This window comes from Neopsephotus bourkii, unplaced genomic scaffold (genome assembly GCF_033783945.1).
Source record: "Neopsephotus bourkii isolate Nb327-2 ecotype Australia unplaced genomic scaffold, CSIRO-AGI_Nbou_v1 NB_481, whole genome shotgun sequence".
NCBI lineage: Eukaryota > Metazoa > Chordata > Aves > Psittaciformes > Psittacidae > Neopsephotus > Neopsephotus bourkii.
The window spans coordinates 2,051,111-2,078,987 of NW_026900982.1; the positions used below are offsets into that span (position 1 = coordinate 2,051,111).

Below are 27,877 nucleotides of genomic sequence, written 5' to 3' on the forward strand. Positions count from 1 at the left end.
AGACAAATCAGATTCTGGGCTGCATCTACAGGGGTATTAATAACAGGGATAGAGCTGTGATCATCCCACTGTATTCAGAGCTTGTTAGATTGCACCTGGAGCGTTGCACCCTATGCTGGTCCCATTTCAAGAAAACCACTGACAGACTGGGTAGGGTCTGAAAGAGAGCCACAAAGATGATCAAAGGGCAAGTCAACCTGCCCTGTGAGGAAAGACTGAAGGAGTTAGGTCTGATCTTCCTGGAAGAGAGAAGGCTGGGGGGCAGAGGGCTCATCACAGTCTTCTAGCACTTAAAGAGTGACTACAAAGAGGGTGGAGGATCTCTCTTCACAAAGAGTCAGGTGGAGAAAACAAGGGGCAAAATGCATTGTTTTTCACAATCGGAATAACCAACCACTGGAACCCAGGGACATGGCAGAGCCCCCCATGCAGGATAGATACCTCACCTAGGCTCCCTCCCACAAAGAGTTGGATCTTCCAGCCTGAGCTGTTCAATGGCTATGTGCAAACAGGCACGGGCTCTAAGAGCCACCTTCAGCAACATCTCCCTGAAGGAGCCCTAGCTGACCAACCTAAGGTTTGCATTGCCACCATAGACATGCATGTAATGCACTGCAGTCCTATGAGTACGTTGGCACCGTTAGAAACAGTAGTGCCAGTAACAGAGCCCTGGGGGCACACAGACAACTGTCCAGGCAGCTCCCCACGTTCATCGAGCTTGTGGGAAGCGTATTTAGTGCGGTACTGTTCCTCCTCCGATAAGCACCGGGCCCACCCGAAAAAACGCACGAGCTTCCCCTTCGTGGCCAGGGGCTACGGGCTAGGTGTGGAGCTAACGGCTGTGCCTAGGGAGCCGCCTCACGGCTCTCAAGGTGCTCTGTGACCTTGGCAACTGGGGGCCGCAGCGCGGCGGCCCGGAGCGTTCCCCGCTGGGACACACCGGCCCGGCTGCTCCTCACAGCCCGCAGTGCCCGGGCCAGCGCCTGTACCAGCCGTGGCGCAGGGAAGCAGACAAAAGCGGTGAGGGCTGCGGGGTAGGCGGTCACCGAGAAAAGGACCCCGCGCTCAGAACGCTGTTCCCGGCCCTCATGGGCCCTCGGCGGGGCCTCCCAAGTCCTCAGACATCAAAGACCGACGGAGGGAGGGAACAGAGAGGCGGTGCCGGGACAGCCTCTAGGGGCGGTGACGGGCGCGCTCGCTGACCAATCACGATGCCGGGAGAGTCCGATGGGCATGCCTACTGGCCTATCGGCTCAGCGCGTTCGCTCCCGCCCTGACTCGGAGCCAATGGTGGCAGCGATGGCCGCAGGGGAGGCGTGTCCCACTCCCGGCGGAGGGAGGGGTGTGCGCTGTGGGGGCCGAGGCGCAGAGCATCTTTGGGGCTCCCTGTCGCCAGTTTCCAATCCAGCTTTCTCGCTGCCTGTCCCCCCGCTCAGCGTAGCTGGGCCGTTCCTCCCCTCTCTGTCGCGGCCATGTCGTCGCCGTCGTCTGGGGAGCGGTATGAGGAGGAGGAAGAGGAGGACGGCGCCTACGAGAGCCAGGCCAAGCGGCTGAAGCCCAGTGCCGCTGCCGAGGAGGGCGAGATCGAGTACAGCGGCGCGGAGGAGAGCGAGAGCCGGCGGGACAAGCCCCCTGCGCCGCGTGGGCCGGGCTTCTCGGGCGCGGTAAGGGACGCGGTGGCGGCCGCCGGGGAGGGGTTGGGGGGGACCTTCCATCAGGATGCCGCCGGGGGGAGGGGGCAGGCGAGCCGCCCGCCCCACCCCGCTCTCCCTCCCCTCCCGTGGGACCAGGCTCGCTTCGCTCCCCGCCTCATTCACCCGCGGCGGGCTTCATCGCCGGCCACACCGTGCCCCCGGGGCTGGAGCCCGCTGTCCCTGTCCCCCGGGCATGGAGGCGCTTCCGGTGGGGTGTGCTCCCCCCGCGCCTTTCCCGTAGCTGGGGGAAGGCGGTGAGGGAGCCGGGCTTGGTCCCGCACTCCTCTCCCTTCTGCCCGTGGCGGGCTTGCTCGGGGTGTGCGGCTGATTGTTCCTGCCCGTAGTTGCCTGGGGGAGAGGGACTGAGCTCCGCAGTCTGCTGTGTCTGCGTGGTTTGGGTTTCACAGGTCTGAGATTGCCTGTGTTCCGTGGGCAGCTTGTTGCCTCCTGGGATATTGCCATTGCAAGTTTTGTGTTTGCCCTGTTGCTGAGTGTAACTATAGAAACGTAGAGCGGGGGAAGAAAGCGAGGCAGAGGGTTTCTTTCATCCTTCTGTTTTGCCGTTGTGTCTGGCGGCATATGGCGACAAGGTTGATCATAAATGATTACCTCCTTTTAAAAATCATTTGTATTTTTACTCCCCCGAGCAATGTTAATAAGCTGGTTCAGTTATTTTTTTGCCACATACCCTCTATTCTTCATGAATATCGGGATAGTCCTTGACCCTTAAATTTGGGCTAACAATACTTTTGTGGCTGCTGTTTGGTTTTTTTTAGCTAATTGTCCAACTGATTTTAAACATTTTTCTTCTTGATGGCGCTTTCTGTTTCTTACTTGAAAAAGCAAGATCAAGAGAACATTGATTTAATGACAGACCTTGTATAGAATAGCTCATTTCGTGGTTTTATAAAAATGAACTTGCTTGGCACTGGGATAAGGTAGCATCTCTCAGTTAAACTTCTTGATGGAGATGGTACCTTCTAAATTAGTACAAAAGGTTCCTGATAAACTGCAACAAAGATATACATCTGTGTTATAGAATTACAATATATCTATTTTAATTCTGTGATTTCTTGTGACAAAGCGTTGTCTCTGTTTCAGTCAAGGTTTATCAGTGGGCTCTGTCTTAAAGGTCAGTTCTCAATGACATCCATATACTTGCTTAAGTTACATTAAAGCTTTGTCATGTAGGGGAGCTGGACATCACACAGTGTTTCAAATAGGAACAAGATACTGCTCTTGCCTTTCCTCTTTCCTGCGGTATTTTATGAAACCAGCTAGTTCTTGCTTTTCTTCTTCTTCCCTTCCCCTCATTCTGGGTTCTGGCTCGCGTTGTCTTCGTGTTGACCTCAGTATCTCAGTTTATCCCAGTTCACATGCAGAGAGGCAGAAGTTGTCTTGATGATAGAGATTAAACTACTTCCTTAAGAATAAGGGGTAACATCAAGTGAATATATGAGAAACGAACAGCTGAGTGCTTTTGTTAGTAATTTTATGTGGGGCTTTTAATAGCAAACTGCTAGCATCTTCAGTTAGTTAACGTGAATTACAGGGTTTTTTTCCTCTAATAGCTTAAAAAGTGCAGGAAACTTATTTATTCTTTGACATATCTTGATAATTAATCTCCAGAGAAATGTTCTTATCTTAGAGAAGTTGTATGTGGTTCGGGGTGAAGATATATAAGATGAAGGTAGGTTGAGAGGAAGAAGTGTAAGTCTCCTGGGTTGCTCAAAAGGGAGAAGAAAAACAGCAAGTGGCGTAGGAAGAACTATAGGGTGTGGGGAATTAGAAGGAGAATGGGGAAATGGATGATCAGGATAAGAAGAGTGGTAGGAATCTGGTGGCCTCACTGTTGTCCATGTCCTATCCCCTCCCCACTGCCAGCATGTGTCCTAGAATAGTGGTGAAGTGTACACTCATAGGGATTATATACTTTCTTTGTATAAAGCCTGGACCTACCAGCAGGTGGGTGGGGTCTCCCTGCTGGGTTGTATTTATTATTTATTATTAATTATTATTGTGGCGTTTTCCCATTCCTCTGGGATTGTTTCATTGGTTTGAATAAGCTCTTTGTGTCTCTAAATTTTGTAGGGTTTTATAAAAGGGTGCCTAGGAATCTTCATGCAAGATCCAGGTGGGAAAACCAACATTTATTTTGCTGGTTTTTTCCTCTGTTCCCAGTCCTGTGGACACTCCATAGCCCAGAGCTGTACCCTCTTCCCCATGGCTCCTGTCAAGGCTGAGGAGCATGGAGAGCCAGGAACAGACCAGAATGTTGACTGGGGTAGATGCAGGAGGTGATCTTACAGAAGTGTGCTGTGCGGGGAGAGTATGATTTGGAAGAATTGACTTTTACAGAGCCTGTGTTGAGTGTTGGTGAAGCTTCAGCAGAGGAGTTGGAATTGTGGTGTAGCATAGCATCAGGACACTGGGAGAATGTGGGTCAAGAACTGTGTTTGGAGGGTCTTTCAACTCCATCCACTCTTCCTCCCTTAAATTTCAGTTTTGTTGATTAATGTATTTATACAACCCATTTTTTCTTTAGCATCCACCTGCCTCACTGTCTGTGACGTACTTGATCTTAAATATGTCTATGAAGCAGGGAAGATCTATTATCCCATTTTTACTGTTGGGGAAGTGAGATTTGGTGCCTACATACACAAACATAACTATGTTATCTTGTGGTAGCTTGTAGGAATGTACTTGACGCTTCTCAGCTACTCTGCTGTAACTTCCCGTATGGCGTGTTCTTGCTTTGCAGTAAATGGAAAGAAAGCAACTCGCTTTGCAACACAATTGCGTCATGACTATGGCAGGCAGTTGAAACAGTAGCTAGAAGACAGTGAGTTCAGATCTTGACCTATTTTTCAGTGATATGTTCATATATCCATTTCTTAAATGAAGTACGTTCTACAAATTGGTAATGGAGTAAGTGTAAATCGTCCCCTCTCCTTTGTCCTCCATCAAAAAAGTAGCCGTTACCTTCAAGCTAGTTCAGGTTGAATCTCCTGATGATGCTGTGGGTTGTGTGGGGTTTTGTTTGTTCAGTTTTTGTAAAGGATATCCAGATTATGCTGAGTAGAGAAGAAAATAGAGTATTTTGGTTGGCAGGGACCTACAACCATTATCTAGTCTAACTGCCTGACCACTTCTGGGAAGATTCAAATTTAGCAGAAGGGGACAGAGTACAAATATTCAATTCTGTAGCAGCTGTGATCATTGAAAGGACACGATCACAGAGAGCACCAGGAAGAGGTATGCATTAAACAAGAGAAACAATACCCCAAAATCGCATCCAAATCAAAACTAAACTGCCAGGTAGCCTTCCAGAATATCAGGTGTTATTAACTGTAACCCCCAGGTCCCAAAACAAGCAAGCAATAACAACTATATGCAGGATATACAAAGCTGGGATATTATTCTACTGCCATAGAATCTGGACTTTTGTCTTTTTTGCTTGGTTGTTCTGAAACTGTCTTGCTTCACTGTGTACTGGAAATACAGTCAGTGCAAAGCTACAGGAATTTCAGGTGGCACAGAGAGAAGAGTCTCCTGTACTCTGTAGGGAAGAGACAGAACTGCTAAAGTGGGGCAGATGTATGTGATCAGGAGAGATGATGTATGACAGGGTAAACAGTTTCAAAAAATGCCATCATCGTGTAGTGCAACTGGCATTTGAAGAGTGTGCATGAGATGCTGTGTGTCTGCTTATGAAAGTTTCTTCATCGGACCATCCCCAGTGGGCAGAGCTGAGATTACTGGGTAATGTTTTGTATACTTTCACCTTGCTTTTGTAGTGAGGTAATTTTAGCTACCCTTGACATTCTGCAAGGCAGTTGAATGATCAGTCCATAGTTACCTATTAATGAAGTTTGGGGAACTTGCATAACTAATAAGAAATCTTGTGGGGCTCCCCACCAGTTCTGTCATATTTCTAAAAGCAATTTCAGAGCATTTTAGAGGGGTGCAGTGAAAGGAAAAAGTTGAGAGTAAATAAGATAATGTGAATGGTGAAAAGTAAAATAATAGTATATCTAGGTACCTGAGGGGAGGAAAGATATAGTGCTGTCCTTTTGCAGTAAGGAGAAAAAGAGGAGGAGGCAAGCAGAGAAAGGGTAAAGGAGCAGATGGTCCAAAAAAGGTAGTAGTGACTAATAGAACTAAGGTGAATATGCTGACTGGAAAGTGTCTGGAGGAAGGATAAAGGATGCATTGATGTCCAAACAGCTGGTGAAAAAATCTCTAGTCTGGAATTGGTGAACAGGAGAGACATCATCCTGGAGCCCATGATGAGATGACTTTCTTCCTTTCTGGAATGGCAAATCAGTATTTGTTAGCAAGAAACCAGTGATATATTTACAGTTTTGTCTAGAACTATGTAGGTCACCAAAGAATGGATGTTAAAATGCCATAGCTGCTCTTTGAAGTCTGCTGAAGTCTTATATATGTGAAGTAAGTTGTTTGTGCTTCAACTGCTTGGGTACATCAGCACTTTGTGTGTGCCTCAGCTCTCTACAGAAGCTCGGTTTCAATGTTAAGCATTTTTATGTTCTAGCTTCTTTTTGTGGTGGAAACTTTTTCTGTCCTGGTTACCGGTCTTGAGCATTTAGAAAGGAAGTCTGTTTCCATTATCTATTAAATAATTGCATTTTCTGTCCAGCTAATGATTCTTCAAGAAATCGTTACCGACCTTTCAGAAGCCCTTAAGCCATACGTATTAATGGATGCAGCAGTAACTTTAGCTAAACTGTTCTGGCTTTGGTGGAGCACAAGTGTCGTTGGAGTTTTGCATGGGGCTTTTGTGCCATTGTGGGGGTTGGCATTAGTGAAAGACTCCTTTGTAAGCAGAGAAATACTGCTAGTGGTTAATCTGTATGTGAGCAGATGCTTTGATGTAACCTTTGTCTGTATGCCAACTGTAGCACATGGAGTTTTCAGGGTACAGTGACCATGAGATTTTGGCCAAAATCCTGTATTTTTCGTTTCTGGGAAGAAATTACAGCAGCAGTTGGATGAGTTGTATGCATTCTGACCTTAGCTTTGGAGGTGCTTTAGACTTACAGATAGGTTTGATTTTTTCATGTGGTCTAGTGGTTTTATTTCTCCTTTTAGAGGAAATCAGGGATCATTCTAGATTTGCTGGCTGCTGCGGCTTCATAGCTGCAAAACTTGTTTGACGATAATGCGTATGTCTGCCCTTTGTGAAGACTTCTTCCACTCAAACATGTGCCTGTGGCCCATGTTCATGTCTTTCACTAGTAGGCTTTGTGAATGTTAGTTTGTGTCTTCCTGGTTAGGGCTGGCTTATGTTTGGTTCTTGTGCTGCTGTTTGCTGCTGCTTGTTAGAAACTATTTTGAGTAAAGCAGTGCCTTCTGATTTGGCCGTTTATAACATCAGTGGTTTTACCTGTGTAAATTAGTTTTTGAAATGCTATGTAGATAAGTCCTTAATTTTGTGGCAAGTGACCAGGATTTCACTGGTGTGTATTAAAATAATAATTATTACTAGTATTTTATTGCATGCTCTTGAGCTTCTGTGTGAGTTACTTACCATAGCACCAGTGTTGTGACTTTTGATTCTTGCTAAATCTCCTATCGTACAACACCCTACTAATGGGTGCTTTCTGTGTGGTGTTGTGAGAGAAGGAAATTTGGCTTGGAAAGCCAAGTGTTGCTTTAACTGCAAAAGAAAGCAAAATTTGTATCTGCTGATGGCTCAGAGAATAATTCCAGTTACAAAATTGCAGACAACTCTATGTGTGTGTATCATTTGTGTATAATAGATTTGAAGATGCAAGTACAAAAGTCTTAATTTTTGAGAGAGTTTGTACTGTTAGAGGGAGTTATATCTTCAGTAGGCAAGCTTAAATGAACTGATAATAAATAAAAATACAAAGGGATGTGCATGAGAAAGAAACACGAACCGAAACTATAAGAGAAGATTGAACTGAAAAGGGAGGAAGAGAAATACCGTTGTGTTACGATCCACTCTCTAAAAACCTTGACTTGATGTATGGAGTGCCAGTGAAGTAAGGTGGCTCTTAGTAGTGTGTCTTTGCTTCACTGTTCGTGGGCATATTTGCCATCTGATGAGACAGAAGTATTTTTAGGTGAGATTCTTGAATGCATTAAAGAGAAGAAAACAAAAGAAAAGAAAACACATAGCCCTAATGTTAACAGCAATCCTAATATAGTAACAAGTCTGCAGGGCAATGAATAATTGATTCAAGAGCTTCTGATTGTTCTGTAGACTGTAAATAAAGTCAAGATGCCTGCTATCATAATGTCTTAGAGTAATGGACTTTGCAGGAAAACCTGGTAATTATTGTTAGTTTTCCTTTGGAAATTTCCTTCCTTAGGTGCTTCTTTAGGCTTTAAAAAGTGTGTATGTGGGTGAAGAACATACAAGCTGAAAATAAAAAACCTCTGTGTGGTTCTGTTCCTTCCACAATTGCCAAAATATTTGCAGTTCAAAGTATTAATCTTTTATGACTACTTAGATCACTGCTACCGCTGTAGACCTCAGATGATTAATTAATTCAGGATATATGTTATCTTATGCAAATACCACTAGTGGTGTTCTCCCACAATTGTCACAGCTCTTATTCAAAGAAAAGTGTTGCCGCTTCATGTTTTCATACTGCAAATGAATCAAATGTAAGCTAAGTTAAAAACTTACACAGCGGGTTGTTTTATGTCTGATGACGTTTGAAGTGCTGGCTTTTGGTTCAAGCAGAATGGTCAAATCCTTTATTTAAAGAATAAAAACCGTAATTGTTTTGGGGGAGCTGTGAATGGAACACAGGAATTAGACACACAGGACTCAATTTGTAGTTATCTGGAATGTGTTTTTTTTCCTTGAATCTGTAGCTCAAACAGAAAGGGAAGAGAGGAAAGTCTGTAGCAGTAATAGCAATCATTGTGGTTACTCTATTACTGGAGCTGAATGCTCCTTTGTGCTACAAATGAGAATCTCTCTCTCTAGTTCCAGAAGATGCTGCACTACTTCTTATGAAAAAGTGAAAAATCAGCAAGACTTGATCTGTTAGATTAAACACATCTAACAGACATAGTTGCTGAATTTGAATACATGATGTTAACTGCCATTACGAAATTTGGGTGCTGGCGCTTACAGTATATTTTAGCGTGCCCTTGGTTTTCTCTAATCTTTCCTTGTTTTTTCCATTATTTGCTTATATTCTTTCTTTTTTTTACCCTCATGTCTCAGAATATATAATGTAAATTTCAGCTCTACTTCAGGCTTTGAATGGAAAGGTGAGCTGATTCCAACCCAGATTCTTCATTCACACAGAACCTAGCCTGAAGTCACAGCAGTAGCTCTGAAAAATGCTTATAGTGAGAATTCTGTGTGGTAATGTATGGCAGCTGAATCTGTTAATTGTAGGCAACCTTGGGGTGAAAGAGAGGGCATGCCCATGGGAACAGAAATGGTGAGGTTTTATAAACATGTATTAAGAGTGTTCAGAATTAGAAGGGAGCTTGGGTTTATTTCAAGTGTAGCATGGAACAGGTATTTCTTTCTGTACTGTGGGGCACCTCACTGTGTATGTTAGAAAAATAATCCATTTTCATTTAGTTTACTTATGGCCCTTGTTTGTTCTTGCTTTTATACCCCAGCCTGTCTCAAACAAACAAACAGGAAGTGTGTCAGAAATATTTTAGCTGTTGTATATTTTTTTGATGCTTTTAACAAATAGCATAGATCTGCAATCCAACCAAGTATTAAATGGCCTTTTTTTTAATTAGGAAAATCTTGCCTGTGCTAGCACATTGACTAAATCTGCAGAGCGTTTTATTTTAAGTAGACTGCACCAACTAAATTTGGCACTCCGTTTGGACAGAAATGTTAAATTATTTAAAATATGCTTGGATTGTACATTATTTAGATGGTTCTTTCTGGACCCAGCAGAGTCTGCCAAGTTTTAGTTAATTTTAATTGATTTTAGTTAATTTTAGTTAATGACGGCAGTATTCCTCGTTCTGTGTTGAATTTTAAAATCTTTTTGTTGCTAGGATGCTGGGGGAAGTCATCACAAAGTCTCCGTTTCTCCTGTTGTCCATGTTCGAGGGCTGTGTGAATCAGTTGTGGAAGCAGATCTTGTGGAAGCTCTTGAAAAGTTTGGAACCATATGGTAATGTTAAGCAGTGTAATGTCATGTCTCTGGACAAGTTGTGAGCATTATTTAAAGGTCACTTGGACCTCTTTATGGTACCTATTTGAAATATGGAACTTAGTTAATAGTAAAGCATTAAGACTTTCTAGCTTTGTGAAGATTCTGTGTTTCTGCATATGCCAAGTCTGGTCAAGCAGAGTTACAGCTGGCTACATGTGTGCTCTGAGATTGCAGTAGTACAGTCTAGTCCTGGCCTTAATGTGAGCTCTAGGTAAACTGAATTGCAGAACAGCACAGGGGTGATTGTCGGAGTATAGGCGAATATACCAAAAACAAGGATGGGCCACAGAGCAGATGATTCTTTTTCCTATGTTTTTATATGGAAGATTGTTTATGATATGGTAGAACCTTCAGAATGAGATAATTATTCAGAGAAAGCCCATTTGAAGGTCTTATAGCATGAAGATTCCTCACCTGTGAACAAAATAGTAAAGGTGAATGAGTAGAGTTCTGAGTGCTGCTTTTTGGAATCATGCATTTCTTTTCAAGTGAACACGTGTATTGAAGTGAAATAGAGTATTGTAAATAGGGCAACAGTATTTTTCTGTGGTCTTAATATTCAAATAATTGAATTATACTTGTACCAGTATATATAATATATATATAAAAATAAATAAAATAAATAAAATTAAGCAAGGACCAGCTTGTTCAGGAATACAAATAAGTACATGTAGCCTGAAAGTTTTACTTTTCAGAAACATAATTAACTGACAAAGCTTCTTGAGTTTGTCTGTGTCTGGATTTGGTTAGCTACAATACTTCTGTTTATTTCCTCCAAGATAGTTTTGTGTCAGAAATAGTATTTTAAATTCCTTAGCAACAGCAAAGAAGTGTAATTTATCATCTTTGAATGTGTTTTATAATTGGCATTTACTTTGATCCTTCAAATGGCTTTAGCAAGATTTTTTTTTTTAATATTGCAGTTTTTATAATTTAGTAATTATTTAAATGTTTATTTTATTGTTTGAATATTTTTATGCATTAAACTTTTTCATGAAAACAACTGTTTATTACTCATTTATCTTATAGCTTCATTACTTTGTTTTGTGCAAACGCTTTAGAAATGTGTTGACCAGGTTTGGGAAGTGTGAGCAGGGAGTCCCACCCTCCTTTTAGTCCTTGTTAGGCATTGTTTAGAAAAAACATGTGAGACTTATGGAACTTTGGATTTGTTTTGAGAAAGCAGGTAGGAAAACTTACTGTAATGTTTCTCTCACCAGTTATGTCATGATGATGCCATTTAAGCGCCAAGCTCTGGTGGAGTTTGAGAATGTAGACAGTGCAAAGAAATGTGTAACGTTTGCAGCGGATGAGCCTGTATACATTGCTGGACAGCAGGCTTTTTTCAACTACTCAACAAGTAAGAGGATTACTCGGCCAGGGAACACTGATGATCCATCTGGTGGAAATAAAGTTCTTCTGTTGTCAATTCAGAATCCTCTCTACCCAATTACAGTGGTATGTTTCTTCTTTTTCTTTTGTCTTTATAAAATAATTAAAGGCAGGGAGCAGCAATCTCTTACATTATTACCATTGTTTACCATTTGTTAAAATTATACACTGTTAATTTGAGTCCGGAATAAAATAATGTACCAAAGGTTTCCACCATCTTCACAAAAGTAACATGCATGCTATAAAAAAAGGTTTTTTTGGGTGATTCTGTCACATTGTAGACGTATTTTGCAATACATTTGAAGGCTTCACTGGTCAGGATTTTGAAATGTTTAAGTTGCTATGTGCTTTGGAAGTATTGCCAAACATGTTGCCATAATACTGAGAATGTCATTTCATTTTTAGGCTCTGAGTGGTGTATGTTTAAGTAGCAAGTAATTTTTCCAGTGGGAGGGGTTATTTTATGCAGTCCTTCGTTCTGAAGTATTTCCTTTGGGAAGTTGAAACCTTTATTTGTTGATTATCAACTTGAGTTTGATGGAATCTTCCTCACTTTTATTTGGGTTGATACATTCTGCTTTTCAGTATTTCAAGTAATACCATAGATGCAGTTGTGTCCTAATTAATTGCCATCTGTTTATGGCACATGTGCATTTTTTTTTATGATACAGATTATGATTCATTCACTGAATGCTTTTATTTTTCATAGAGATATTATAGTACACATTGAAAGGTACAGAAATATGTCAGGAAAAGATTGCTGTAGGCAGAGTTGTAATTCTGTGATACAAGCGTAAGTTACTTGTTCTTAAGGAAATATATGGGATAGTACGGATCAGTCAAAGTGTTCAGGTTGTGTGGAACCATGTAACTTAAAGCAAGCATTAACTTTTGTTTAATGTGACATATGTTATGGCAGCAAATTGATTGAAAATTAATATTCCTAAAATTGCTTCAAACAATCAGTCCCATGTCATGCTTTTTGCTTCACTGTATTGTGAATGTTGATAGGTTTTTGCTTGCTGATTCCTTAGTGGACGCTGTATTTTTTTTTCCTGACAGTTTTCTTTATAGAAAAGCATGGCAAGAATGAGGTGTTTTTTCATCAGTGTTTAAAAATATACCTGCTTTGAGCTATGTGAACACGTCCACTGGAAGTTGATGTATTCTTTCCGTGTGACTATAATATAAATTTTGGAAACTGAGTTTCATTCATGCATTTGAAATTTGGCTTGCAGAAACAGCTGGGTTCAAAGTAGATTCTTGAGGAAACTGGTAGCAGAAGCATCCTTACGGGTTGGGAGAGCTTCCTGGAAATGCTGAGGATGAAGACAGTAGCACTGCAGCTGCTTTTCAAAAACAGACACTCCCCCCCTCAACCTCTTCTTTTCTGCTGCCCCCAGCTGTCTGTCTAGAGTATACCAACGATCGCTAGAGGCATCCTAGCACCACATCATAAGCCTGGCCTGAGGTGCAGAAAGGCGAGCTTTTCTCCTTACTGTTTGGTTCCCCTGCAGCACTGAAGATGGTCTTGAATTTTATTGATTCCTTATAGTATAGACGAATGCTGGTGAAAGCAGTCTTAACAATGAGTTTGCATTGATCCAGTGTTTCTTGTCAGAAGTTTTCTCTGTCTTAAGTGAAGAAGCACAGCAACCACTTTGCAGTGTCTTTGATTCAGGTGAATAAAAGTGAAATTTTCCTTCTGATAAGCCACCAAAGCTTACATCATGGACTGCCCCCAGCTACTCCTCTGAAAGTGAACATGAACAATTAAAAAAAACCCTTTCAACCTCATGAAATGAAATATTCTGTTAACTACAGTGTCACTTTGTCTCTCTTTGCTTTGGTGAAGTTACTGCAATGCATACTTTAAAGGGAGAGTGGGTTGAGACATGGGTGGAATTACTGGGTTTTAACACAGTTGGAGGTACATGTTTAATGTTTGCATTAGTACTTGTAGTGATAGGACAAGGGGTAATGGGTTCAAATTTAAACAGGGGAAGTACAGGTTAGATATAAGGAAGTTCTTCCCTGTGAGGGTAGTGAGGCACTGGAATGGGTTGCCCAAGGAAGTTGTGAATGCTTCATCCCTGGCAGTGCTCAAGGCCAGGTTGAACGAGCCTTGGGTGACATGGTTTAGTGTGTGATGTCCCTGCCCATGACAGGGGGGTTGGAACTAGATGATCTGAGTGTCCTTTACAGCCGTAACTATTCTATGATTCTTCTTCTTAGAGAATTTTTTCCATTTTTCAGATTTGACTGCCTGTACTATATTAATCCATAAAAATGCTAATAAGAAATGTATAAATTGCATAGGGAAAATTATAAATGAAAAGTGAACAAGCCTTTTCTTTACTCCCTGGCATTTAAATGCCAATGCAAGAAAATGTTCTGTGGACCTTGTGTTTGAAATGTCACATCTGACTAAAATATTTTTTTCTTCTTCCTTAGGATGTCTTGTATACTGTGTGCAACCCTGTTGGAAAAGTTCAGCGCATTGTTATATTCAAGAGAAATGGAATACAGGCAATGGTTGAATATCCTTTTTGAGTGCGATTTTTTTTTTTTTTCCTGTAGGTTCTTGACTGCAGATGGCATAAATACTGTGTAATTCTGAGACCAAATTATTTTTTAGTTTCTGTGTAAGACATGATAATTTCTGTATGTCTGCAAGTACTTAAACATTTAATCTTTATAGGAAAATGGTGTCAACAATAGTCTTGATAACCATGTTTATAGGTGGCTCTAAGGCAGGCATGAAATATGTTCTTGGTTTGATAACACATTACACACAAAGCTTCATGGCTTCTGATGGTATTGATGCTCAAGAAATGGGTGAAGGATTGCAGAGGTGCAGTTTGACTTCTTCAGACTCCTCTAAAATAGTCCTAATATATACTGCGAGGGACCACCTTGGGCCTCCTTGACCTGTTCATCATGTGTTGGGGAAATTCCCCCTGCTCTGTTATCCTACTGTTTACTCTAATCTGTAGTGTTAAGTTGTACGTAGGGTGACTGTTCAGAGCTGTTAATGTGTTACTGTGGTTTGCAAAGTCCAAAGTCTGATACGATTATGCCTTAGTTTATAAAACTCTGATAGCCTTCTTCCTAGAGACTGATTACCCTCCACTTCGGAGCTGTTATCTGGACAAAATTGTACCAAAATCTCAGAAATCCTTTTGTAATTTCAGATGCTACTGATGGGCCAGGCTTCGTTAATGGGTCTCTTCGGGAATGTGTGACTTAACCAGTGGTTGCATTAATGATTTGCTGGGCCAGAAGAATTACTCTGACTTCCATAAAAGCAAGCTAACTGCTGTTTGTCTATGTAGAAGACTTAAACTGTATGTCCTAACAGGCAGTAGTTTGACTTACTGTGTATTGAGTAAGCAGTGTTTTCTGGGTCAGATGACTTGTACAGTTGGGGCTTATTCTGCATCTTATGAAAGATTAGGGAAGTTATAGAGAGGATCCTGCACATGATCTGTGACTACTGTACTTCTGTCCTTTGATTTAAATTCTGCAACATGCCTTTTGAAAAACAAACCAACCAGCAATGGAAAGAAAATTCAAAATGTGAGCAAAGTAATGCAGCAGTGTAGGTAAGCAGCTTCGTGGGGGGAAAACAGTCAGCTTCAAGACAAGTGTTGTCTGAAAAGTTCAAAAATCGACACAAATTTCAGTGCTAACTGCAGTACCCATTACTTTTGCAGTTTTGCTCCCACAGTTCTGGCGAGTGTCTAGTAATTTCTTAGAGGCCTGTGAAGCTTAACTCTTTTCACTCTTACCTTCCACAGTGAATCTACATCACCTTAGAAGTTGGTTTGCAGGAATGTGGTAAAACACAGGAGATATGCTGTTGATACAGACTACTTCCAAAATGTCATTAAATTACGTTGCAGGATGATCTGCTGCAAGGTTCAAGTTCCCTGACACCATATCTTATTGAGTATGTATGATTATTGAGTATGTATGAGATCATGGATTACCATGTGCCAAGGCTCAGGTACATTTTTCTGCTAGTCATAGGAAATACTCTGTGTAGAGGATATGAAATAACCTACATTTGGAGCCTGGTGAATGTAGCTGCCTTGGGCAGGAAATTTAAAGCAGTTTGCTGCTTGTATTTTTTGATGCAGGATGATTATTTGGTCACTCAAAGTATCTCTCTTAGTTCTGTGGTTTTATTTGGCTAATAAGCTAAAAAGGCTGTACTTTTTCTTAGTTTTTTGCTGTAAAGTGATTACTGAGTTTATGTTCTCCCTACCCACAGGTCTCTAGCTAATGCTAGTGGTGAAAAGGGATGCATTGTCTTAAGTCACACCTTCTTGGCCGAGCTCCGATCCCTTCCCAAATGCTGCAGCTTGAAGTTTCCCTTCAAATATTCTCTAGGCTTGCTGGTAACTTGCTGTGTCTTCTGATGAAAATTACTAAATCCACCAGATTATCCCCTTCCAACTGGCATAAGACCAGAGCAAAAAGAAAGCTTACATGTATGTTATCCATACTGAAGAATTTACTGATTTATAAACAGTCTCATTGTATGCTGCTTACATCTCAAAATGAGATGGTTAACATAAGTTGAACCCCTATATACTTGTGGGTGATTTATATATTGAAGTTTGTATAGAAATCTTGTATATGATAATGAAATATCTGCAGGCTACAAATATGAAACCATATGAGAAGAAAGGGGCATGAATGAGACACCTGGGGGAAAAAAAATCCTTAACACTATGTCTATGTTTGAATCGGTGTTTTGTGCCCAGAAGGCGAAGGCTGCACTCAATGGAGCAGATATCTATGCAGGATGCTGCACACTAAAAATTGAATATGCAAGGGTAATGCTTGGACCTTTTCTTTTAATTTTACTAGAAATACATATATAATTGAGACTTAACCTTTTTTTGCTTTTACTTTATTTGAACAGCCAACTCGACTCAATGTCATTAGAAACGACAATGATAGTTGGGACTACACTAAACCATATCTGGGCCGACGAGGTAGGTTTTCATATGTTATTGCTGTAGATGTTTGTACTAATGACAATCCTTTATACGTGGTCAGGCTGTATCGCAATAGTCATTTCAAAGTGCTGCTGAAGGCTGTACTCACAAGCCAGGAAATTAACCCTGTGCCCTAGTGCCCCCCTACTGCCGTGTGCTTGAGCCATTTAGTTCAACAAGGAGCCCACACCTCCAAGCACCTTCGCAATTCTCAAGGACTTGCATTTCTCCAAGCAGCTCTCTCCCTTTGGAGGAGAGGAAACCTGGTACAGACTATTCCTTACAAACTACAAACTTGCACACTGCTTCTCCTTCGAAAGGACTCTTTTCCCCTATGTTGGACGAGGCATTAAGAAGGATAGAGGACTTCAGCAGGCTGACTCTACACTTCATCATGCACCACATCGGCATCAGCAAAAAACCCACAAACAAACAAACAAACCCTCTGAAAAACTCAGACTTGCAATTCACCTTGTCTGCATACTGCATGCACCACCACCACAAGTTTTTAAAGGAGGACACTTCCAGCACTTCAGATTTGTATGGGATGAATAACATAAGACTGTACCCATTCTGTTCATGTTTGTATGTATGCTGGCTTATTTCCCTTAAAATTACAACTGAAAATTCGAGAACCTCCAAAATTAAGAACCTGTCTTGTTGATATTATTGATGTTGTAATATTTTTATTACTTGCTGTATGTGAGAGTTGCATTCAGGCTTAGTGTAAATACTGTCTAGTAGGGATGTCTAATCTTTATCTGTAGACAGCTGGAAATGAGCAGTGCAATATCAGATAGGCCCCCCCAGTTTTATTTAAGTATTAAAATAGGGAGGTTCATAATTGGTACAGTCATACTGTCTCTTAAATACTCAGCTGTAAAAATTACCAGAGCTTAACTCATGTCAGTGGGAGCTATAACTATATATGTAAAGACGAACTGCTGTGTAGCTTAACTCGTGTAAAGTGTTTATTAAAAAATAATAATCTGTATCTATTGAGTGCAGTGTTCAGTAACTTCTGTACAATAACGTGTGCAATGTAAAGTTAGAAAAGTGAAGACAATGCGTCCAAGATAGATTATCTACTTATGAAAGGCTATATGAGAACCAGGGCTTTGGCCTTCTCAAGCGATATGCACTTCAGAGTAATTCTGCAGAGACACTGGGCTTGTAAAACTGTTGTACAACTAAAAACTTAGGGCTTAAATTAAGTTCTTGTAAAAAGTTAACAAGGGAGCTACAGTATTGGTTGATTAATACTATATGTATCGGGATTCAGGTTTTGGGTTTTTTTTCCCTCAAATTCCTGATCTAAAAAAGGGAGTTTCAAGAAGCTCAAGGGCAGGAAAAAGACATGAAGGCTTGAATTTGAAAAAACTGAAGGATTAATTTGACCCTTGTGTCTTTTGATTATTGCAGTGTTCAGAGGCTGACTTGTAACGCTGTGCATCTAATTACATAATGTAATTGGCCTTCAAATAGCTATGGCTGTATGAACTAAAGGTTCCCCAAGCTAGAGAACAGTGGGAAATGAAAAACACAGGATACGTACATCTTGTTCTTTCATAGATTACTTTGACAGTCTGTCTCTGTTTTCTATACATCACTCTGCTACATCTAAGAGGAAAAGAATTAGACTTGGATTTGATACATATATATAATATATTGTATATATCATAATTTTTCAGTTATTGTGACCCATTTACTTAGAAAATGGGAATATAATTTTTGAGTGAAATGTCTTTGAGAAGGCAGGCATATAGAGCAATTTTGCCTATAAAGTAATGAAGAGTGCTTTGGTGTTTTTGCTGCTTTTTTTGAGAGAGCTTTCATATTTGTGCTTCAGCTAAGTCTTGCAGTAGTGTTGTTTGGCTTTTGAACTTAATGTGACCCAAACTGTAGGGCTCTTGACTACAGCAATCAAAGTCTTAGCCCGAAGCAATTTCATTTTGAGGACAGACATGCTAATACAGCCTTTCAGAGTTTCACAAACTCCCCCTCAAATGTTAGGAAGGAAATGCATTTTGCTAATAGTTCCTATGGTAACATATTACAGACTTACATATTGTATTTGTCCACTTAAGTAAGCTTCCTAACAAATACCTGATGCTATGAACACACATTGCATTAGATTGAACAAAAAAAAAAGAAATCCACTGACCTTTAGTATTCTACTTGCTTTTAGCCAGAAAGTTCAAACTATAGCTTGGAACATTTCTTTTGGGGGTAATACCAGCAGACGCAGTAACTCAAGGATGTGATTTGAAAACAAAAGCAAAGAGCAGCAAACCCCAAACTTAAACAATATTGTAAAGAATCTTTCCTTTCAGAATTAATTTTTAACACAGATCAGGTCTTGTGTTTCAACCATAGACTAGAATTATAAACTTGATTTTCCTGAAAGATTACTGCATATATTTTAAATGCCTAAAATACTTGATATGACTGCCCATTTGCTTTTTAGAGGCAAGAACTGAGCTGTTACCCTGAAGAGGGAATGGAAGAAAAAACACTTGACAGAAGTAGTCTTTCTTCTATATGTTTGAAAGCGTTCGGCACTGTTCTTTCTGCAGGCTTTATTGCCAAAGTAAACATCTGACTTGGAACCTGTCCTCAAAACCCTGAGCAGAAAGGGCACATGTGTTTTCATTTCCCATTGTTGTGTTGTGTAATGCAAATAGTTTCTGTTTTTTCAGAGGAAGTACCTCCAGCTGCATTGGGCTGGTGTTGCCGTTTTCGGCAGTCATAGAATCATAGAATCATACTTAAATTTCCTGGGAATTGTTGTAAACTGATATGTTTTGCCCCATCTTTTCAATGTGGCTTTTTTAATTGTGAGAAGCCAGTTGTTGCTTACCACAAAGAAATCTCTAAGTTTAGTTTTTATCATGCAGAATGGGTCGATTTAAAAAAAAAATACAGCTTTGGCTGTGATGCATTGCTTTTTCTCCAGTAATGTAGACCCCTTGCTTAACTTTATATCCTAGAGAACTGGGTTTTCTTAAAGGATTGAGCGTTGTTTTAAATGCATTATTCAGTGATGTTTTTTTTCAGTTGAACTGTTATGTGCTGCTGATAATGCAATAATGTACAATCCTTTCAGCATGCCCATAAATCAGTAGGTGTTCTGTAAATATATATGTACACGTATGTAATGCTCTCTGTTTACTGATTATGAAACCATGTAATACAGGTTGTTGTTGGCTTATGCTGAAACTTCTTGAAAGAAGCCTACTTTGAAAATGTGTTGCTGTTGAAGCTAATATTATGATTCAGGTACTGTCTTTCAAAAGTACTGCATTTCAAATTTGTTTTAAGAGACACATAGGTAAATCCTACTGTATGGTGTTATCTATACTAATGTGTGGTGTCTGTTTAGGAAAACTATTGGGTATTTCCTTAAACTTTAAATGTCTGCATCTCCTCATTGGCCACTGCCCCCAACTGATTAAGTGCAATTTGTTACACAGATGGCAGTCTTTTTAATTCTGGTGTCCCAGGGCTACAGCTTGTGGTTTTAGACATATTACGAATGAGAAATTGTTCATAAAATTAACAAGGACTCAAATTACTTTTTGCGTTTTAACTAAAAGTTTTGTGTCTTAACTGGAGAAACTGGGAGCATGGTTGTGCATACTAAACTGTTCTCTTTCCCTTCCCACATATTAGACAGAGGGAAGGGCCGGCAGAGGCAAGCTATTTTGGGAGAGCATCCATCATCATTTAGACATGATGGTTATGGTAAGTAACATAGGATGGCAGGTGGTTTTGATTTCTTTGTATCTAATGTGGAATTCTAAATATTCAATCAATGTTGAACTATGGACCATTACAGCATGAGTAGTTCACTATTGTGCTGTACATGCGGTGCTGTCAGTCCATGTTCTGAAAATGCTAGTGATGGACTGAAATCTATGAGCGTTGTTGCCACACCTCTTCCTTTTGCAGAGAGCATCTAGCTCTACAAATTTATCCCTTGAAAGAATATTTCCTTTCAGTTGCTATCGCCCTAGCAATGAATGGAAAATTACATCTATAGTAGGAAAGCAGCTTGCTTCTAGAAAATGGCAACACAGCTTGATCAATGGTTTCATGCAGCACAAAGCTTTTTGATGTTCTTGCATGCAAGAATTGTGAGCTTTGTGTTTCTTCTAATTTAGCTAATTCAGAAAAGTTATAAGTGTGTGATTGTATAAGAATGATGTTTTGGAATTAGTGCTGTGAAGTGCTGCAGTTGTTACCAGTGCTATCTGTAAATGAAGATCTGCTGTCACTTTCATGTGTTGGGACTTGGGTTTCTCAACCCTGAGGTCTTGGTTCCAGTTAGATTTGACTTTTCTAGTTAATCACTCAGCTGTCAGATGCAGTGTGATTTGTCTTGCCTCTTTATTTACAAGTATATTAATGATATTTTACAGTGTAGGTTGACCTACCTGCTCTTTCAGAAGGTTCTTCAAATCTCCAGAGTTTCCGAGTTCTACTTTGGATTCACTGATAATCTTTTTTCATTTTCCTGATACATCCTTCTCCCTTAAGAAATGTGGCTGTCACCTCCTATACCACTGTTTAACTCTCATTACTGCTTTTTCTGGGGAAAAAAAGGAAGAAAGGTTCCTTTAATACTTGGTTTATGTGAATTTCACATCGTATTTGTCTCAGAACAGCAGGGATCATCTCCTTGTCTGTAATACTGATGCTTCTTATAGAAAGGTATTGCATACTAGTTATTTCTCTTCATGGGGAAAAAAAGAAAAAGAGAGAGAGAGAGCAAGATTGTTTATTTCTGTGAAACTGGTCGTTTTATCTGTAGTGGAACATAGGACAGCATAATTTTGCATTAATGCATGGGTTTAAGTGTTCCTGTTTCTTCCAATTGAGCTGTTTGTAGAAAGGCAGTTTTCTGGCTTCATCTCTTGTCTCTGGAAAAAGAGCTGTGTCGTCATCTCTGCTGATGTCTGGCTAAGAATTCATTCCTTCTGGTTTGTTTTCCCTACTATGTAGTATTCTTTCGTGGTGTCATGTAGCTCTAAAAGTAGATATGGCAATACTGCTGAAGGTTTATTTCAAGTATTTCTTCTGATAGGTTTATGTTCAAGCCTTTTGTGTGGTGCAGGGAAGATACTATTTTTATAATTACTGAAATACGTTTTTCCACTTGTGTAAAAACAGTACCATGAAACAGCTCCTTGCTCCTTGTCTGCTAATGTAAGAACAGGCTTGCAACATTAGGGGAAATAGAAGAGGGGGTTTTGTTTGCTTGTTTGTTTTTGTGGTTGGTTTAGGTTTTGGGTGGTGTGGTTCTGTTTTTTTCTTAATTGGAGAAAGAACTAATGGAAACTGCTGTAACATTTTCCCCCACCTCCTTTAAATACCCATTACCTATGTGGGCTTTAATGCAAGGTTAAGTGGTGAAGCTTGTTTCATACAATATGAAAGCATGGTCTTTCATCTCCTTAGGGTCACATGGTCCTTTATTGCCCTTGCCAAGCCGGTACCGAATGGGGTCTCGGGACACTCCAGAACTCGTTGCTTATCCGTTGCCCCAGGCATCCTCCTCTTACATGCATGGTGGAAATCCTTCTGGGTCAGTTGTCATGGTTAGCGGGTTGCATCAGCTAAAGATGAACTGTTCAAGGGTCTTCAACCTGTTCTGCTTGTATGGCAACATTGAGAAGGTAAGGCATAATTTATTAGAAACTTGGAAACTACTATAGTAATTTCAATTGTTTTGGAAAAAACTTGGCTGAGATGATCTAAAACTATCACCAAATGATTGGTTAGGGTGTTGCAATGTCATTTTTTTTTCTTATCTATCTTAGGTGAAATTTATGAAGACTATCCCAGGCACAGCACTGGTTGAAATGGGTGATGAGTATGCTGTGGAAAGAGCTGTCACACATCTCAACAATGTCAAGTTATTTGGAAAGAGACTTAATGTCTGGTAAATACGTTTTATCAGATTAATAGTCTATGAGAGGGCAGATGGAATGAGGTTGCAACCAGACAATATCTCATTGTTCTCTTATCGATTTGCAACTATTATTTATTTATTGCTATTTATTATTTTATTTCTACTAATAAAGCATATGGGAATTACATGTATTGGCTGTTAATAACTGTATTCCCTAATGTGTCTTGTACATCCTTTCTTTTTAAGGAAAGGTATCAAATCCAACCCGTCTGTTCTCCTTCTGTTTCAAATCGTAAAGAAATGTCATCTCTGTTCTGGTTAGATCAATAATCTGTATGCAAGTCTTAATTATTTAAGAAGCTTTAACTATATATATCCTTAAATCCCAGTGTTTCCAAGCAGCATTCAGTAGTTCCAAGCCAGATATTTGAACTGGAGGATGGCACAAGTAGTTACAAGGATTTTGCAATGAGTAAGAATAATCGCTTCACCAGTGCTGGCCAAGCATCTAAGAACATTATCCAACCACCCTCTTGTGTGCTGCATTATTATAATGTTCCTCTATGTGTAACTGAAGAAACATTTGTAAAGGTAGGCAGTTGAAAGGACTGTGACATACAGTGCTTTGGGGCTCTATCCTAGCTTTACACTGTGCTACTTTTGAAGAGAAATAACTGAGAGAACTGTTTTTTAAAATGGGTTTTTAGCCTCTCTGTATAGAAGCTGCTGTATTTTCACAATTCTGGCATTCTCTCTTGGAACTAAAGTTGAGGAGTTTAATGCATTCGGGATTTTTTGTGGAGGAAGGGGAAGACTCAAATCCAACTATAGGGAAAGTTAGGACTACAATTCACAAAAGATTTACTGACTCATTGAGATGGTTACTTAAATGACTGATAGGATGGTTCAGAATGGAGAGGTGCATGTACCTGAAACAGTTCGCACAGTTCAGTCTTAAATGAACTCTGTATGCTTAAAACATGCAATACAGGGCTGCTTAAGTGGAGGCAGTGCTAAAACTGATGATGATTCAGTAAGTTCTTTTTCAGTTCAATATAAAGTTGTTTCAAGCTCTGTCTGAGGTTAACTCTGGCTCATGGGTGGCGTGCTTGTATGTACAGCTTCTGAGCTGCTGTGTTGAAGTGAGCATGTCAAAAAGAAGAGCTTGTTTTTATTTAAAAATGTAGCTTGAGATAGTAGAGGTAGCAGTATTCTAACAATTTTTGTACCAAAAAAATAATTTCTCATGGGATGGCACCAATACAGGAACCTTGTTTTGCACACTACAGAATGTTGTTCTAAAGAGTTTCCAATCCAAACATATTTTGAAAATAGTAATTTGTCATAAATTCTCTTTAAGAGTTGGTGTTTTCATTTTTGGAACTTAGAAATTTTGGTAATGTGTTTATGTGCATTTTTAGTGGAGTTTTACCTCTTGTTTTATTTTTGTGACAGTTATGTGAGGATCATGAAGTTCTCAGCTTTATTAAATACAAAGTGTTTGATCCAAAACGTAAGTAAACTTTGACCTGTTTGGGGAGTTACTTGAATTGCAGTTTTGATAAGAGCAAAGGAGACTTCACTCATCCCCTCCTTCCCCCCTTTTTTTTTTGTTTCTCATTTTGACAGCCTCTGCCAAAACACTGTCTGGTCTTTTGGAATGGGAATGTAAGACAGATGCAGTGGAAGCTCTCACTGTACTTAATCACTACCAGATAAGAGTCCCAAGTAAGTCAGTTTTAGTGATTTTACTGCTATGTTTTATTTTCTTTCATGTTGATTACTACCTTTGTAAAAGGTGAGCCTTCAGCACCTCAGCCTGCAGCTAGAAATTGTGTTCTTGTTGCATTTATATATGCTATTACATATATATACAGACACACAATGTAGTACATAAATACAGTATTTAGTCTCCAGTTTAGGTTCTGTTACTTTCTGTCTAAATGGCATTCTTTTTTCTTAGGGTTTGACTCGTCATGTAGAACTCAAAACATGCTCCGCAATTTTAAAGTTCTGGAAAGAAAGTAAAAAAAAAAACAATTGGTTTGAGATAAAAAGAAGGAAGGCAGGAAGAGCATTGAATTCCACTTTCACCAGAATCAAACTTAGTGGGTAATCATAGAATCACAGAATGGTTTGGGTTGGAAGGGACCTTAAGATCATCTAGTTCCAACCCCCCTGCCATGGTCAGGAATATCACACACTAGACCATGTCACCCAACGCTTGTGTCCAACCTGGCCTTGAACACTGCCAGGGATGGGGCATTTACAAGTTCTCTGGGCAACCCATTCCAGTGCCTAACCACCCTCACAGAACTTCTTCCTTATATCTAACATGAACTTCCCCTGTTTAAATTTGAACCCATTACCCCATGTCCTATCACTACAGTCCCTAATGAAGAATCACTCTCCAGCATCCTTGTAAGCCCCCTTCAGATACTGGAAGGCTGCTGTGAGGTCTCCACGCAGCATTCTCTTCTCCAGGCTTGAACAGCCCCAACTTTCTCAGCTTGTCTTCATAAGGGAGGTGCTCCAGTCCCCTGATCATCCTCATGGTCCTCCTCTGGACTTTTCCAGCAGTTCCATGTCCTTTTTATGTTCAGGACACCAGAACTGCACACAGTACTCCAAGCGGGGTCTTACAAGAGCAGAGTGAAGGGGCAGGATCACCTCCTTTGACCTGCTGGTCACGCTTCTTTTGATGCAGCCCAGGATACGGTTGGATTTCTGGGCTGGGAGTGCACGCTGCAGCTGGCTCATGTTCATTTTCTCGTTGACCAACACCCCAAGTCCTTCTCCACAGGGCTGCTCTGAATCTTTTCTCTGCCCAACCTGTAGCTGTGTCTGGGATTGGATAGGAGCGTGACCAGCAGGTCGAAGGAGATGATCCTGCCCCTTTATTCAGCTCTCGTGAGACCTCACTTGGAGTATTGTGTACAGTTCTGGTGTCCTCAACATAAAAAGGACATGGAAGTGCTGGAACAAGTCCAGAGGAGGGCCACGCGAATGATCAGGGGACTGGAGCACCTCCTGTATGAAGATCGGCTGAGAAAGTTGGGGCTGTTCAGCCTGGAGAAGAGAAGGCTGTGTGGAGACCTCATAGCAGCCTTCCAGTATCTGAAGGGGGGCCTATAGGGATGCTGGGGAGGGACTCTTCATTAGGGACTGTAGTGACAAGACAAGGGGTAATGGGTTAAAACTTAAAGAGGGGAAGTTTAGATTGGATATAAGGAGGAAATTCTTTCCTGTTAGGGTGGTGAGGCACTGGAATGGGTTGCCCAGGGAGGTTGTGAATGCTCCATCCCTGGCAGTGTTCAAGGCCAGGTTGGATGAGGCCTTGGGTAATATGGTTTAGAGCGAGGTGTCCCTGCCCATGGCAGGGGGGTTGGAACTTGATGATCTTAAGGTCCTTTCCAACCCTAACTATTCTATGATTCTTTAAATTACACAGCTTACTGCTCTGAATTAACTGATCCTGTGGTGTGTTCTCTTTTCAAATCAGAAAGAGTGAGGCCAAGCTGAGTTTAGCTCCAGACTAGCAAGAATGGAGGAGGAGTTCACCTGCTAAACAAGTATACACAATAGGACAGATGTGTCCTGGATAATTAATGTATAGTTTACTGGATTAAATGGAACTTTTCCAGATATTCAGAGACAATTTTGAATCGAGCCCATTGCCTGATATTATTTTAAACTACCATCTCCAAACTAGTACAGATTTGTCTCCCTGTCAAGTGTTAACAGTTTAAATCTTTCATATCGAACTCCCTCCCCTCTGTTGTCCACTTTCTCAGTAATGGACTGAGATTGCTTTAGAGACACAATATTTCTCAGGGTATTATTGATAATATATTGTTCACAATTTAAGATTTATCTCAGTTTGGAGAAGTGGTAGCAATAGAAGGACTTACTCTTGCAACATGAAAAGGGCATACCCTAATATATACTCAAATATAGCTGTCACAGGAAATGATAGCATTTTAAAGCAAGGACTGTTGGTTAAGACTTGCTGTAGTAAGAGTGTGAGGTTGGCTGAACCAGGATGATATATCATCCATTATCTGAGAGGCAAATGTGTGCTGCCATCATGGGTTTTGCCAGCCTTTCTCAGCGGAGAGGGATTGTTTTAAGCTTTGCTTCCTGGAGAGGCCTAAAGGGTGTGCTGGACATCCTGCTGTTCCTTTCGTAAACACATGTAAATGCTGCCCAGTACCACTCTGATAGAAATGCCACATTCTAAGTTTTTGCTTTCTTAAACAACCTGTGCCTTTTGTCTTTGAAATTGCCTGTTAAATACACCTTTATAAATAGTTTGGCTAGGAAGAGGGGCAGCGATAATGATAATGTTGTTCTTATGTATAGTACAACATTTGGAATTATATCTACATTACCTTGCAACCAGGTTCGTCGCTTCGGGTTTTATGTCTAAAAAATGCTGGTGGACTCTCAATAACACTTACTGACAGGTCGTCTCGTGTCTGTGGGCCTCTGGTGAGGCTAAACGGGGAGGTGTGAGCCTTAAATCTACAGAATTGGTCAATTTATCAGATTATACATGGAGATCTTGATAAGCAGGAGAGTTACTCTCAGTAAAACACCCTGAGCATGTTATATGTTGTCTCCTGACAGATGGCTCCAACCCTTATACCTTGAAGCTTTGCTTCTCTACTTCATCCCATTTATAGAGAAGAGGACAGCATGTGAAGAGCTACATTCACCTTGATTTGCAAGTTTAAAACTACACTTCGTTCACAAAGCTCTAAGTGGTTGTTCTAATGTTGCCTTGTTTCAACTTAATTCTAATATCTTTTATCTTGTTTTATAATAAATGGATGTTCCTTCATAAATACAAAACCAGATTTTTTCTTTCTGCCTCTGAGAAGTACATGTTGTAAGCTTACTACAAAGTTTGTATTTTGTTAGTGTAGTATCTTCAAATGTCTAAAGAAGCACCAGTAGTATAAACAAGATCGTTTTCTTCCAGAAATGAAATATATTTGCATTTTCGATAATGTTAAAGATTAGCAAGTATTTTTCCATTTGTAGTTTTAATTGGCAGATAGAGCTATTACATGAGAATTTTAAATGTAGAACTTGTTTTTCAGTATGTTAAGTAGTGAAGTATGTTGCAATACTAAAAAACTTGTATTTATAAAATGCTTTAATCAGGTTAATGTTGCACATACCGAATTTTTAGTGGTATAGACTTGATTTATAAGTCAAACGAAACTAAAGTAGAAGATAAAGTATGTACATGTGTATGGTGTGGATTCATACTTATTTAAAGTGGTTTTCTTATTTTTCTTTTAAACCCAACACATTTTCCATTTGCATTAGCATGATGCCATCTATAGCTAGTCCCACCGTAGGGGCCTTTTAAAATTAAAACTACAAGCCTGTATCAATGTGTTCATCCTCATTTTCCATAATTTAAACTTAAATCTTTTGTATTTAACATATCCTCTTGACTTTTTTTTTTTAAATAGTGGTTATGACATGCTAAATGGTAAAAGTTGGATATGTGAGAAGATTGATCGCAATAGAAACCAAGGTGGTAAAAACAGTTAAAACAAAAAGCAAGCCCCACCATACTTTCTCATACCCGAGCAGTTACTTTGTTGTTGTCTTTTGTCTGATTGATCTTATACATCTGGTTTGACCATGAAAGAATTC

The 27,877-nt window shown here is 40.2% G+C and overlaps 1 protein-coding gene across 1 annotated transcript; it reads left to right on the forward strand.

Moving 5' to 3' along the window:
* Window positions 1-1,374: 1,374 nt before the first annotated feature.
* Window positions 1,375-27,722, forward strand: HNRNPLL (heterogeneous nuclear ribonucleoprotein L like). The gene is made up of 13 exons (XM_061350336.1): window positions 1,375-1,664; window positions 9,729-9,847; window positions 11,110-11,347; window positions 13,736-13,821; window positions 16,029-16,125; window positions 16,215-16,287; window positions 19,963-20,034; window positions 21,751-21,968; window positions 22,113-22,234; window positions 22,594-22,795; window positions 23,660-23,717; window positions 23,834-23,932; window positions 26,834-27,722. Exons 1-13 carry the CDS (start codon window positions 1,473-1,475, stop codon window positions 26,887-26,889), a joined length of 1,632 nt encoding a protein of 543 aa, XP_061206320.1. The 5' UTR covers window positions 1,375-1,472; the 3' UTR covers window positions 26,890-27,722.
* The last annotated feature ends 155 nt before the right edge of the window (window positions 27,723-27,877 follow it).

Coding starts and splice junctions, on each gene's coding strand:
- HNRNPLL (XM_061350336.1), top strand. CDS start 1,473: ATGTCGTCGCCGTCGTCTGGGGAGCGGTATGAGGAGGAGGAAGAGGAG. Junction 9,848..11,109: donor GAAAAGTTTGGAACCATATG/GTAATGTTAAGC, acceptor TTCTCTCACCAG/TTATGTCATGATGATGCCAT. Junction 21,969..22,112: donor TGTATGGCAACATTGAGAAG/GTAAGGCATAAT, acceptor TATCTATCTTAG/GTGAAATTTATGAAGACTAT.